This window comes from Heteronotia binoei, chromosome 6, assembly GCF_032191835.1.
Source record: "Heteronotia binoei isolate CCM8104 ecotype False Entrance Well chromosome 6, APGP_CSIRO_Hbin_v1, whole genome shotgun sequence".
Classification (NCBI taxonomy): Eukaryota; Metazoa; Chordata; class Lepidosauria; order Squamata; family Gekkonidae; genus Heteronotia; species Heteronotia binoei.
The window spans coordinates 8605194-8620084 of NC_083228.1; the positions used below are offsets into that span (position 1 = coordinate 8605194).

At 47.0% G+C, this 14891-nt stretch overlaps 1 protein-coding gene across 1 annotated transcript in view; it reads left to right on the plus strand.

Moving 5' to 3' along the window:
* Positions 1-341: 341 nt before the first annotated feature.
* The window catches only part of BMS1 (BMS1 ribosome biogenesis factor), a 64052-nt gene continuing 49502 nt past the window's right edge, over positions 342-14891 (plus strand). Inside the window, exons 1-6 of the mRNA XM_060241028.1 lie at positions 342-610; positions 5883-6154; positions 9977-10167; positions 10541-10620; positions 12462-12650; positions 13254-13396. Coding sequence (XP_060097011.1) covers positions 5979-6154; positions 9977-10167; positions 10541-10620; positions 12462-12650; positions 13254-13396 — 779 coding nt within the window. The 5' untranslated portion in view covers positions 342-610; positions 5883-5978. The remainder of the gene's footprint in view (positions 611-5882; positions 6155-9976; positions 10168-10540; positions 10621-12461; positions 12651-13253; positions 13397-14891) is intronic.

A 14891-nucleotide genomic window follows, 5' to 3' on the forward strand; every position in this document is an offset into this window, starting at 1 on the left:
CTTCCTTAAAGGCTTCTTGAATTATATTTGTCATAATAAAACCTTACTGTCATCATACTTTTAAAATTACTTTCTCCTATGTGGTCACAATGGCATGATGAAGATTTCCATCTGTCTGCCTTATATGTTTTGGTTATTTTTGCGGGAGAAAACATTAGAAAGTTTGTCAAATCTTAGAGTTCAGCAAAATTCTTATGGGGGCTTGAACAATGGAGCTCAGAAGCAATATTGGGAGGAGAGGAGGGGGTTAAAAAAAAAGAGCACAATAAGATCTGGAGGTCCCAGAGCTCCTGCCCAAAATGAGACCCACCTGCGGCTCTCAAACATCTGATGTTTATTCTATGTGGCTCTTACATTAAGCAAGTTTGGCCATCCCCGAAATAGGCAGAGAAGGCTGATAAGGTAAATAGGCAGAGATGCCTGCTTAGAATCGCATAGTAAGAGGGGGAATGAAAATGACAACTGAGAAGAGACTGAGCATAAGTATGCAAATACCTGAATGGGAGAGGGCTTACTTGCCTTAAAAGTGAGTGCTTGAGTGAAGCAGGATGCTGGCCCATTTGTCTAATACATTGGCACACTTCCTGTCTGGTGAACACCTTTGAAGTGGGTGAGTGCAAAAAATGTCAGCCAGTTGTCATGATGTCATAATGCCTTATATAAAATAACTGGTTAGCCACTGGCTGAAGAAGGATGCTAGCCCATTGGTCTGTTCCAGCTGCACACCTCCTGTCCTGTCAGCGCCTTGGAAATGGCTGGGTGAGAGAAATGTAAACTGGTTGTCATAATTCCATAAATGTCATCATGCCATATATAAATGATACAAAGGAACTGTTTAGCCACTGATTGAAGCAGGATACTGGCCCATTGGTCTGACCCAGCAGCAAACCTCTTGTCCCGTGAGCTTCATTGAAGAAGGTGAGTGACCAAAATGTCAGCTGGTTGTCATAATGCCATAAATGTTGCCATGCCATAAATAAATAATATAAAGCCATCAGTTAGCCACTAAGTGAAGAAGGATTCTTTCGCCAGGCCGGTTTGACCAGAGATCCTGAAGGTATATTTGCCATCTTCTGGGCATGGAGCAGAAGTCACTGGGTGTGTGTGGGGGAGGTATTTGTGAATTTCCAGGGAACTCTACTAGATGACCCTGGAGGTGCCTTCCAACTCTATGAATCCATGAACTTCAGCCTCCTGGCTCCAGCCCAGTTAGAAAGCTATCTTTTCCTCCCTCTTTCAAGTCGAATTTTCCCATCCAAAGGCACTTTGCAAATATTTGGTGTCTCTGATCTCATCATCCTAGAGCCACAGCTCAGGTTACAACTACAACTATGCTGCAGCCTTTGAACTAGTCGCCTTTCTTCCTGCGCTGTTTCGCTCTTAATTTGAACCTCAGCCAAAAAGGAGGATGAACAAAGATAACTGCGTTTGCTTTCATTCAAATATATATTTGTGGTAAAGGACAGAATACGTGGGTTGGGGGCGCAGACTATGCGCCTGTTCTTTTTGTACAGAGTTTTATGTTGCTGCACGTGGGTGATTTAATTAGGGTTGCCAATCCCCAGGTGGGGGCAGGAGATCCCTTGGTTGGAAGACCCTCCCCCGCTTCAGGGTCATCAGAAAGCGGGGAGGGGAGGGAAATGTCTGCTGGGAACTCCATTATTCCCTATGGAGACTTATTCCCATAGGAAATAATGGAGAATTGATCTGTGGGTATCTGGGGCTCTGGGGGAGGCTGTTTTTTGAGATAGATGCAGCAAATTTGCAGCATAGCATCCAGTGCTTCTCTCCAAAATACCTTCCAAGGTTTAAAAGGATTGGACCAGGGCGTCCAATTCTATGAGCCCCAAAAGAAGGTGCCCCTATCCTTCATGATTTCCTATGGAAGGAAGGCATTGAAAAGATGTGTCGTCCCTTTAAATGTGATGGCCAGAACTCCCTTTGGAATTCAATTATGCTTGTCACAGCCTTGATCTTGGCTCCATCCCTAATGTCTCCTGGCTCCACCCCCAAAGTCCCCAGAAATTTCTTGACTTGGACTTGGCAACCCTAGACTTAATTCATTTTATTTCAGAGTCGGACAGCCTCTGTCGCAGCCGTCGCGGCGTCTCCTAAGAGGGCGGCTCAACAGCGGGCGGCGGGCCAGCGCCTCCGGCTGCCCTTTTCCTCCTCCCCCCCCCCCCTTCGCTCTCCGCCAGACTCGGCTTCAAGGCGACTTGCAGGCCGAAGCCTCCGGAGGCGCTGGTAGGCCTCGGAACGCCGTCGCCATGGTGACCCTGTTAGTGCAGCAGCTATCGCCTTCCCCCTGCTGCGGAACTAACATCGCCGGCCTCGGTTTCGGGGAGGGGCGCGAAAAAGAGAGCGCAGCCATCCACACGCGCTGCGGGCGGCGCCGGGGCAGGTAAGGGGAGGCTTGGCCGGGCGGGGGGCGCCCAGAGGGGAATGAGCCGAAGGGAAGAGGCGGCGGCGGGGGGGGGCGCTTATTTCTCACCTCTCCGCTTTGGGGGGCTTGCGTTGCCTATTCCGCCGGGGAATCTTCAGATATGTTCCTTTTTGGAAGGATAACCTGCAGGGGCATTTCGACTTACAAGTACTTTGTAGCACTAAAGCACTTTAAATTATTTGTTCTGATGTAATTGTGCTTAGATGCGTTTTTGGAAATGAATTATACGTACTTACCTTACAATCCTAATTATGGCAATGGATTGTGACAATCAGATACTCTGAAGGTTTATACACTAATAATTGCAAGTGAATTTATGATTGTATTCGTCACGGTTTTTCTTTGGGTTCTCATTCTGTTCCGTGGTTCTCTCCATTGTATTTTTAATCCCCAGGTGGGGGCAGGGGATCCCCCAGTTTGGAGGCCCTCCCCCCCGCCTCAGGGTCACCTGAAAGCGAGGGGGGGGAGGGAAATGTCTGCTGGGCACTCCATTATTCCCTGTGGAGACCGATTCCCATAGGAAATAATGGAGAATTGATCCATGGGTATCTGGGGCTGTTTTTTGAGGTAGAGGCACCAGATTTGCAGCATAGCATCCGGTGCCTCTCCTCAAAACACCCTCCAAGATTCTAAAAGATTGGACCAGAGGGTCCAATTCTATGAGCCCCAAAAGAAGGTGCCTCTATCCATTCTTTCCAATGGAGGGAAGGTATTTAAAAGGTGTGTGGCCCCTTTAAATGTGACGGCCAGAACTCCCTTTGGTGTTCAGTTATGCTTGTCACACCCTTGCTCCTGGCTCCACCCCAAAGTCCCCAGATATTTCTTGAATTGGACTTGGCAACCCTACTCAGGAGCCACATGTGGCTCTTTCTGTGTGGCTGTTGAAGCCCCCACCACCCCATTGGCTGGCTTGGAGAAGACATTTTTCTCTTTCAACCACTTCTCCAAGCCAGCTGATGCTTGGAAAATGTATTTGAGGTTAAAGTTGCTTTCTTTCCACCTCTCTCCCCCATCTTCCTTCGTCTTATGACTCTCAAACATCTGACATTCATGTCTTGCTGCTCTCAAGCTTCTGATGTTTATTTGGTGCCTCTTATGTTAAACAGGTTTGGCCACCCCTGGCCTAGGCGAAGTCTCAGTGGTAGAGTTGCCAGCAGCCTGGAGGGGAGAGAAATGCCTTTTAAGCAGAGACTTAATCTGTGTGAGTCGGGAGTTGAAGCTTTGCATGGCCTAGAATAGGGATGGCCAAACTTGCTTAATATAAGAGCCACATAGAATAAATGTCAGATGTTTGAGAGCTACAAGACATGAGTGTCAGGAACGAAGGAAGGAAGGAATGCAAATAGATGGGGAGGGAGGAGAGAGGGAGAAGTGGAAAGAAATGCATTCTCCAAGCCACCAGCTGGCTTGGCTTGTGGAAGTGATTTAAAGAGACAAATGCCTTCTCCAAGCCAGCTGACCAGGTGGTGAAGGCTGAAAGAGCCACAGTTTGGCCACCCCTGGCCTAGAAGAAAGTAGCATCCCCTGGTAAATAGCGCGATGTTATGCACCTTGGGCCAGGGAAGTTGCTGTGTTAGTCAGTTGCAGCCCAAATAGGAATCTGGTTCCCAGCAGGGAATGAGGGGGAAGGGTTGCCAGAGGCTGGAAAACGGGAGATTTGGGGGTGCAGCATGGGGGAGACATGGACATCAGTATAATACAGTGCCATAAAGTCCACCTTCCAAAGCACCCATTTTTTTTCAGAGAAACTGATATCAGTCGTCTGGAGATGAGCTGTAATTCTGGGGGGTCCCCAAGTTCCGCCTGGAGGTTGGCATCCTAGGGTTCTCATCTTCCAGGCTGGGCTGAAGCTCTCCTGGAATTAAAACTGATCTCCAGGCTGCCTAAATTGCTACCCAAATGGCTACTTTGAAAGGTGGGCTGTGTGACATTATATCCTGCCAAAGTCCCTTCCCTCCCTAAAGCCCACTCTTCTAGGCTCCATCCTCAAATCTCTAGGTATTTCCAAACCTGGAGGTGGCAACCCTAAAACCCAGCACAAGCTTTTGTGAATTATTTTTCACCTACAGATTCCCCAGGGGACTGGGGGGCGGGGTAGCCTCAGCCAATAGAAGGAAGAGAGGCTTGTGAAGTCTTGTGAGCAAAAGTTCTGCTTTGTGAGCTCCTGGCATTAAAGTTGTGAGCTCCGGCATCAGTTAGTGTGCTCTGGGGCCCTCCTTCATGAGCAGGCTGAGTAAGACAAAAATGTGTGAGCCAGAGGCTAGAAAACTGAGCTAGCTCACATGAACTCAGGTTAGGGAGACACTGGTGGTGAGTTGGTTGGCCCAGGATTTGGGAGACCCCGTTTCAAAACCCCGCTCTGCCACAGAGCTTGCTGGGGGATCTTGGGCAAGTTGCATATGCTCAGCTTATCCTACCTCACAGGGTTGTTGTGCGGATAAACTGGAGAAGAGGGGAATGTTGTGAGCCACTTTGGATTTCCATAGGAGAGGAAATTGGGGTAGGAACAAAGGAAATGATTTTTTTGCAGCCATATAAATACATAGAAACTTTTTAAAGTCTTCCCCGTTTTGTTGGCTTCAACATAATTAGATTGGCTTTTCTGGCATTTGTCCTGATTTTGCATCTAAAAGAAAAAGAAAGGAAATAGTAGGAACCGTTTCCAAGGTTCCCATTCACTTGCTTGCTAGAGAGCCAGTTTGGTGCAGTGGAGAAGAGCACAGACTCTTATCTGGGAGAACCGGGTTTGATTCCCCACACCTCCACTTGCACCTGCTAGCATGGCCTTGGGTCAGCCATAGCTCTGGCAGAGGTTGTCCTTGAAAGGGCAGCTGCTGTGAGAGCCCTCTCAGCCCCACCCATCTCACAGGGTGTCTGTTGTGGGGGAGGAAGGTAAAGGAGATTGTGAGCCGCTCTGCGACTCTTCGGAGTGGAGGGCGGGATATAAATCCAATATCTTCATCTACCTCACAGGGTGTCTGTTGTGGGGGAGGAAGGGAAAGGAGATTGTGAGCCGCTCTGAGACTCTTCAGAATGGAGGGTGGGATATAAATACAATATCTTCATCTACCTCACAGGGTGTCTGTTGTGGGGGAGGAAGGGAAAGGAGATTGTGAGCCACTCTGAGACTCTTCGGAGTGGAGGGCGGGATATAAATCCAATATCTTCATCTACCTCACAGGGTGTCTGTTGTGGGGGAGGAAGGGAAAGGAGATTGTGAGCCGCTCTGAGACTCTTCTGAGTGGAGGGTGGGGTATAAATCCAATATCTTCATCTACCTCACAGGGTGTCTGTTGTGGGGGAGAAAGGGAAAGGAGATTGTGAGCCGCTCTGAGACTCTTCGGAGTGGAGGGCGGGATATAAATCCAATATCGTCTTCTTCTTCTTGTCTCTGGTGTTCGAGAAGCAGAGGCATCATTTGGCATCTCTTCTGTTCAAGGCGTGCCACGTGGAGTCCCTGGTTTCTCTCTTCCTCGGTGATATTGGCAGAACCACATTGTGCACTGTCAGCGGTAGCTGACCGCCGACCAAAGAGATGGACGAAAAAGAACAGAAACATCATCGCAAGAAACACAGTGGGCCCAAAGCGAACAGGAAAAAGAAGCGCCATTTGACAGACCTTGGCCTTGAAGATGAGGAGGACGCCAGGAAGAGAAACCCAAAGGCCTTTGCGGTCCAGTCTGCGGTGCGGATGGCCAGAACCTTTCACAGGTACGGCACGTCGAGATGTTAATCCATCTGCAATGACCGTCCTATCAGCATACGGTTTATTTTCTTTGTATCACAGCATTTCTAGATTTGACTTGTGGCATTTGTGTAACAGCGTCGTTTTTATTTAGCTGTAGCCACGGGAGAGATGCATTCTTGCTTGTGGGCAGAAACCGTGTTCATTTAAAGCTTTTTCTTGGTTTATTTTGCATAGAATGGTGTTGTATCTTCACTAGGAACCCCAGGAGAGAGGTTTTGGTGATAGTCATCGAATCATAGAATTGGAAGGGACCTCCAGGGTCATCTAGTCCAACCCCCTGCACAATGCAGGAAACTCACAAACGCCTCCCCCAAAATTCACAGGATCTTCATTGCTGTCAGACGGCCATCCAGCCTCTGTTTAAAAACCTCCAAGGAAGGAGAGCCCACCACCTCCCAAGGAGGAAGCCTGTTCCCCTGAGAAAGCACTCTTAACAGTCAGGAAGTTCTTCCTAATAGAATCAGAGAGTTGGAAGGGACCTCCAGGGTCACCTAGTCCAACCCCCTGCACAATGCAGGAAACTCACAAACGCCTCCCCCTAAATTCACAGGATCCTCATTGCTGTCAGATGCCCATCTAGCCTCTGTTGAAAAACCTCCAAGGAAGGAGAGCCCACCACCTCCCAAGGAGGAAGCCTGTTCCACTGAGAAACTGCTCTTAACAGTCATAGAATCCTAGAGTTGGAAGGGACCCCCAGGGCCATCTAGTGAGTCCAACCCCCTGCACAATGCAGGAAACTCACAAACGCCTCCCCCTAAATTCACAGGATCCTCATTGCTGTCAGATGCCCATCTAGCCTCTGTTGAAAAACCTCCAAGGAAGGAGAGCCCACCACCTCCTGAGGAAGCCTGTTCCACTGAGAAACTGCTCTTAACAGTCATAGAATCCTAGAGTTGGAAGGGACCCCCAGGGCCATCTAGTGAGTCCAACCCCCTGCACAATGCAGGAAACTCACAAACGCCTCCCCCTAAATTCACAGGATCCTCATTGCTGTCAGATGCCCATCTAGCCTCTGTTGAAAAACCTCCAAGGAAGGAGAGCCCACCACCTCCTGAGGAAGCCTGTTCCACTGAGAAACTGCTCTTAACAGTCATAGAATCCTAGAGTTGGAAGGGACCCCCAGGGCCATCTAGTGAGTCCAACCCCCTGCACAATGCAGGAAACTCACAAACGCCTCCCCCTAAATTCACAGGATCCTCATTGCTGTCAGATGCCCATCTAGCCTCTGTTGAAAAACCTCCAAGGAAGGAGAGCCCACCACCTCCTGAGGAAGCCTGTTCCACTGAGAAACTGCTCTTAACAGTCATAGAATCCTAGAGTTGGAAGGGACCCCCAGGGCCATCTAGTGAGTCCAACCCCCTGCACAATGCAGGAAACTCACAAACGCCTCCCCCTAAATTCACAGGATCCTCATTGCTGTCAGATGCCCATCTAGCCTCTGTTGAAAAACCTCCAAGGAAGGAGAGCCCACCACCTCCTGAGGAAGCCTGTTCCACTGAGGAACTGCTCTTAACAGTCATAGAATCCTAGAGTTGGAAGGGACCCCCAGGGCCATCTAGTGAGTCCAACCCCCTGCACAATGCAGGAAACTCACAAACGCCTCCCCCTAAATTCACAGGATCCTCATTGCTGTCAGATGCCCATCTAGCCTCTGTTGAAAAACCTCCAAGGAAGGAGAGCCCACCACCTCCTGAGGAAGCCTGTTCCACTGAGAAACTGCTCTTAACAGTCATAGAATCCTAGAGTTGGAAGGGACCCCCAGGGCCATCTAGTGAGTCCAACCCCCTGCACAATGCAGGAAACTCACAAACGCCTCCCCCTAAATTCACAGGATCCTCATTGCTGTCAGATGCCCATCTAGCCTCTGTTGAAAAACCTCCAAGGAAGGAGAGCCCACCACCTCCTGAGGAAGCCTGTTCCACTGAGAAACTGCTCTTAACAGTCATAGAATCCTAGAGTTGGAAGGGACCCCCAGGGCCATCTAGTGAGTCCAACCCCCTGCACAATGCAGGAAACTCACAAACGCCTCCCCCTAAATTCACAGGATCCTCATTGCTGTCAGATGGCCATCTAGTCTCAGTTTAAAAACCTCCAAGTCACCCAACAAGCTTCATGGCTGAGCAGGGGTTTGTAATACCCAAGCCCAGCACTTGTAAAGCTCTCTTACAGTGCCGTCCTGCGCAGAGTTCTTTCAGTAAGACTTGTTTGACTTAGGCTGGCGTATTTCTGCCTAGGATTGCATTGTCAATACTGGAGAGGAATGTTCATTTAATTGTTGGAGCCGTGGTTGAATCAATAAATGAATGGATGGTTGCAAGCGAAGGTACTCTGTTCCATTCTGGTGAATGAAAGAATTCGGGAACGGGTGAATCACTGGATTGAATAAGTGGAGTTCTTCTCCTCTTTGTATGTGGGAGGAGACATGGCCAGGCTTCTGTGGCAAGTTTTCTTCAAAGTGAAATTTGATGACTGCAAAACAGCAGTGATTCCTTTTAAATTACATTTGAAGTGAAGTTTTAATTGCATTTGAAGTGAAGTGTTTTCCAAGCTGAAGACTGCCTTCTGTGTCATAAAATGGCACTTAAAACAAAGTACAACCCCCAGAGAATGGTAATAGGAAAGAACGAGGCATGCTCATGATTCAGGAATGCTTATAGTTCTTCTAGTCGTGAACTTCTGAGCTGCTTTTGGGAGCTTTAGGGTTACCAGCCTCCAGATTGGGTCTTGAGAGCTCCTGGAGTTTGCAACTGATCCCTAGATCAGACTACAGAGAGATCAGTTCCCCTGGAGAAGTGGATGCTTCGAAGGATAGACTTTGTGGCAGGGGTGGCCAAACTGTGGCTCGGAAGCTCTTTGACACATATTGTGTGGCTCTCGGAGCTCTCTGAGAGCCGGTTTGGTGTAGCGGTTAAGTGTGGGGACTCTTATCTGGGAGAACTGGGTTTGGTTCCCCACTCCTCCCCTTGCAGCTGCTGGAATGGCCTTGGGGCAGCTGCTGTGAGAGCCCTCTCAGCCCCATCCACCTCACAGAGTGTCGGTTGTGGGGGGAGAAGATAGAGGAGATCGTAAGCCGCTCTGAATCTGATTCAGAAAGAAGGGCAGGGTATAAATCTGCTATTCTTCTTCTTCCCATTGCCCCATCAGCCGGCTTGGAGAAGGCACTTCTCTCTTTAAATCACTTCTCTGAGTCAAGCCAGCTGCCAGCTTTGGAGAATGCATTTACAGTTAAAGTTGCTTTCTTTCTTTATGGCATTATAGTCTTCTGAGCGCCCTCTGCTCTTCCTCCCCAGGCTCCATTCCCCAAATCTCCAGGAATTTCCCAACTCAGAGTTGGCAACCCTAGTGGGCTTGGTTACTGACAAATTTGTGACGCCCCACCATTGCAAAATTTTCTGGTTCTTGAGCTGGAGTTCTGCACGTAGCCCAATTCAAGCACATAGCTTAACTTTGCATCACCGTATAGTAAAGCTGCAGTGCTACAGTCCAAGCTCTCTGCTCATGGCCTGAGTTTGATCCTGGTGGAAGCCAGGTTCAGGTAGCCGGCTCAAGGTTGACTCAGCCTTCCATCCTTCTGAGGTAGGTAAAAAGAGTATCCAGCTTGCTGAGGGGAAAGCATAGATGACTGGGGAAGGCAATGGCAAACCACCTCGTAAAAAGTCTGCCGTGAAAACATTGTGATGCGACATCACCCCAGAGTTGGAAACGACTGGTGCTTGCACAGGGGACTGCCTTGACCTTTTTATAGTTATTGCAAGTTCGTAATTTTCCTTGTTCTTAAAAAACAGGACTCAGGATCTGAAGACAAAAAAACATCATATTCCTGTGGTCGACCGCACTCCCTTAGAGCCACCGCCAGTGGTGGTGGTGGTGGTTGGCCCCCCGAAAGTAGGGAAGAGTACCTTGATAAGATGTCTCATTAAGAATTTCACCAGGCAGAAGTTGGTTGAAATTCGGGGCCCTGTCACAATTGTCTCAGGTAAGAACTGATCGGAGCCTGTGCCAGAGCGTGCTTGCGTTTATAGCTAATCCTCAATTCAGACATCACACCAAACTGTAGTTCGGGTTAGCTGCAGTTAGAGCCCAAATCATGGCTGGACTGTCCAGATGTACAACAGAGAAATCATGGCTTCTCTACGCTGGTCAGCCATAGCTTAGTTTGTCAATTCAGGGGATTTGCAATTATCTTTTGTTTTTGTTGGGGACACTTTACTGTAACCAAGAGGAACGGTGGGATATAAATATTGTAATAAATAAATTAAATAAATGCTCTCCTAGAACTGAAAATGTTTTTGCACTTTGCAAGGCAGTACTGAAATTTGTTGTGTTTTGCTCTTTCTCCTTCTTTACAGGTAAAAAACGCAGACTGACCATAATTGAGTGTGGATGTGATATTAGTACAATGATCGACCTGGCGAAAGTTGCTGATTTGGTGAGTGGTTGGCTACGAAGAGGCAGATTTTCTTGGGGGGAGAAGAAGGGCACGCTTAATAACCAGAGGGTGTATTTCATCCTTGTTTTGTCCCACTGGGATTGGGCTCTGATGTCATAGCGTTAGGCTGCATTCTCTTCCATTCATACATGGGAGTTAAGTCCCGCTGAATTCTGAGTAAGCAGGCATACAATTGCACTGCGTGTCATTTTTATTGTTTGTTCTGTATAGAAAAGTGGTTTTTCAGGTACACCTTGCAGTTTGTTTATTTATTTATTCGGGATTTGTATCCCGCCCTTCCCACAAGTGGCTCAGGGCGGCTTCCAACAATTGATCACGCATAAAATTTAAACAATTTTAAGTATAAAACAATTAGATACTTAAACATTTAAAACCTTAAAAACCAGTAACATTTCAATTTCATAAAAACAATTAAACCTTAAAAACCAGTAACATTTCATTTCATATAAACAGATGGCTGGCCAGTTACATCAAGTTTTCATCCCAGCTAGGTGTAAGCTAGCCGGAAGAGGGTCGTCTTACAGGCCCTGTGGAATTGAATCAGGTTCCGCAGGGCCCTCACCTCTTCCGGCAGCTGATTCCACCATGTGGGGGCCATAACGGAGAAAGCCCTTTCTCTGGTGACTTTCAAACGCGCTTCTTTTGGCCCGGGGATAGAGAGGAGATTTTGTGTTCCTGACCTCAGTTCTCATGTTGGAGGTGGTCTTACCCTTCTCAGGGTTGAGGTGGTCTTATCCTTCTCAGGGTAGAGATTCCTAAATCTTTCGGAGCTGTCTGAAGGATGACATGCTCTCATGGTCTCTTGCCTCTCACAACTGAATGGAGGCCACTGGCTGCTCTGGGCAGGGCCTTCTTAGTGGTGGTGCCACAACTGCGCAGCTATCTCACCCAGGCTTGCTGAGGACAGTTCTCATTATTTTTGTTCCTGGTTAAGATTTTTTTTTATTACTTTAAAAAATTGAATTCATTTGGTAGGATTTTATTTGTTGCTATGAAAACTGGTGCTATTGGAGACTTTAGTTACTGCTGTTCTCTTTTGTTGCATTTCATTCAGATTTTTATTGTTTCTTGCTGCTTATTCTTGCTGCTGCTTTATTAGTATGCTGCTTTCTTTAGATATTTGATATGAAGTTTGAAAAGGTTTTTTTTGGCAAGGCAGGGCAAACCTTTTAAATAAGTCATTGTTTAAGACTTTTCTCTTAAGGGCATTCCGTGCCAGCCTCTTTGTCTGGGCCCTATTGTTGCATTAGCTGTTTAATTATCTAGTTATTCTGATTCTCTCTATAGCTGTCTGGTAGTTTTTACGAGTAGTTTATTGGAAACCATTGAATTTCAAACAGTGTAATATGACATTTAAAACAACGTGTTACTGCAATCACTGATTTTTTTTTCTTTTTAAATAAAACATGCTTTTTGTAGATTTCCTCTTAATGGGAACCATCTGACCCTAGGGTCTGTTGCTTTTCTTCATTACATATAGCCCTTCTATATGCTCTCTAGAGAGTCGGTTTGGTGTCGTGGTTAAGTGCCTGGATGCTTCTCTGGGAGAACCGGGTTTGATTCTCCACTCCTCCACTTGCAGCTGCTGGAAGGGCCTTGGGTCAGTTGTAGCTCTCGCGGAACTGTTCTTGAAAAGACAGCTTCTAGGAGAGCTCTCTCAGCCCCACGTACCTCACAGGGTGTCTGTTGTGGGGGGGAGGGGAAGGTAAAGGAGATTGTGACCGCTCTGGGATACAAATCCAATATCATCATCATCGTCTTACTGTCACTGACTCTTAATGGGGCCTTAAAATGCAGCATTTTATGCTTTTCCTCTTCAGGTGTTGATGCTCATCGATGCCAGTTTCGGCTTTGAAATGGAAACGTTTGAGTTCCTGAACATTTGCCAGATACACGGCTTTCCGAAAATCATGGGTGTCCTCACGCACTTGGATACTTTGAAGAATAACAAACAGCTGAAGAAGATGAAGAAAAGACTGAAACACAGATTCTGGACTGAGGTGTATCAGGTAACGGGATCTCAGTCACTCGGGATAAATGGCAGGCTCTGTGACGTGTTCTCTAGAAGGGAAGGAAACCAGTTTAGCTCGGTGGTTGTGTGGTAAATGTGAGCTTCTGCCGGTTATCAACCCAACGAACTCATTCTCACGAAAACATGGTTGAGAGGGCAGAATACTCAGATTAGATCCAGGTGGGCAGCCGTGTTGGTCTGAAGCAGTAGCACAACAGACTATTTATTGCACTTCACATCCAGGATACCTTAATGACATAGACATCAGTCTGCTATTCTGACTTACGTTGCCTTTGTTGTTGTCTCAGCCCAGTCAACACAAACTAACAAACACCAGACCCCAACTTGTGAGGTAAGTGGGGCTGGAGAGGGCTCTCACAGCAGCTGCCCTTTCAAGGACAACTCCTGTGAGAGCTATGGCTGACCCAAGGCCATTCCAGCAGGTGCAAGTGGAGGAGTGGGGAATCAAACCTGGTTCTCCCAGATAAGAGTCCGCACACTTAACCACTACACCAAACTGGCTCTCCAGTTTGGTACTCATAAAAGTACGTACGTTTTTTGAAATCGTTGAATTTTTGTGTGTGTGTGTGTTTTCTTTTAGGGCGCCAAGCTGTTCTATCTCTCCGGCATGGTACACGGAGAATATCAAAAGCAGGAAGTCCACAACTTGGGACGCTTCATCTCAGTGATGAAATTCCGGCCGCTCACATGGCAGACATCTCATCCTTACGTTCTGGCAGACAGGTAATTTCCCTGCACTCTCCTGCTGCTTCCCTTATTTTACAAAATAACGTTTTAGTAAAGATTGGATGTTTCTAGTGTTTGATGTTGGCTGCGGCAAAGCTGTAGAACAGTTTTATTTTAGATATTTAAAAAGCAGTTTTAGCCAACCCAGCATTTTCAGATCCAGGGACATAAATTATGGGGGTTCAGCCCCCTGAATTTCCTGGAGGGGGCATTCCCCCCCCCCCCAACTTCCATCATGAAGCTGCTTAAGATTATGCCTGGGATGGAGAAAGTAGAGAAAGAAGTACTTTTCTCCCTTTCTCACAATACAAGAACTTGTGGACACTCAATGAAATTGCTGAGCAGTCAGGTTAAAACGGATAAAAAGGAAGTACTTCTTCACCTAAAGGGTGATTAACATGTGGAATTCACTGCCACAGGAGATGGTGGCGGCTACAAGCATAGCCAGCTTTAAGAGGGGATTGGATAAAAATATGGAGCAGAGGTCCATCAGTGGTTACTAGCCACAGTATATATATGTGTGTGTGTGTATATATATGTATATGTGTGTATATACACACACGCATATTGGCCACTGTGTGACACAGAGTGTTGGACTGGAGGGGCCATTGGCCTGATCCAACAGGGCTTCTCTTATGTTCTTATGTGACACAGAGTGTTGGACTGGAGGGGCCATTGGCCTGATCCAACATGGCTTCTCTTATGTTCTTATGTGACACAGCGTGTTGGACTGGAGGGGCCATTGGCCTGATCCAACATGGCTTCTCTCATGTTCTTAAGCTTAAACTGTACATTTCCCATCCCCATTCATACAGAGGCTACCAATGCCACTTTCTTTCTTTGGGACATTTACTTGCGAGACAGGTGCATCTGTTCACTGCCTTACCTTATTTTGTCCTTGGGATGTTCAGAAGCACTCACTCTGGTTGTCTTTGGAGGCCCTACTTCAATTGCTGCTGCTTTCTGAAGCTACAGTGAAAAAACAGGGACGGGGAGAAAGACTATAACAACCAGAAAACACCAGATATCTCCCTTGTATAATGAAAACCATGCGCTAAATATCTCCAACACATAAATAATACACAAAACACTAGTATTACTTATGAGAAAAATTCAAAATGTTGTAACACACACACACTGTCGCCAATAAATACAATATCCAGAATCATAAACCAAACCACCAGGTTCCATTACAGTTCCAGGCTCCCAAGGAATATGTAAAGGACTTGTACAACACTCAAAAGGTGATATAAATATATTCTCCAACTGTGCGTAAAGGATGTTTTCAACGGAATTTCGATCGTTATATATCCCGTTTCGATTAATATCTTTGTCAAGAGATGCACATATGAATAACTTAAGCCTTTACTTTGAGGCTCTCTAAACCATATCTCAGCTTCGGAAATATTTATTTTAATATTTCTTATCTCTGGAGCCCTGCAGCCTCTGTAATATTCATGGCTCAGTGGTGCATACTTCCTACTGGGCCAGT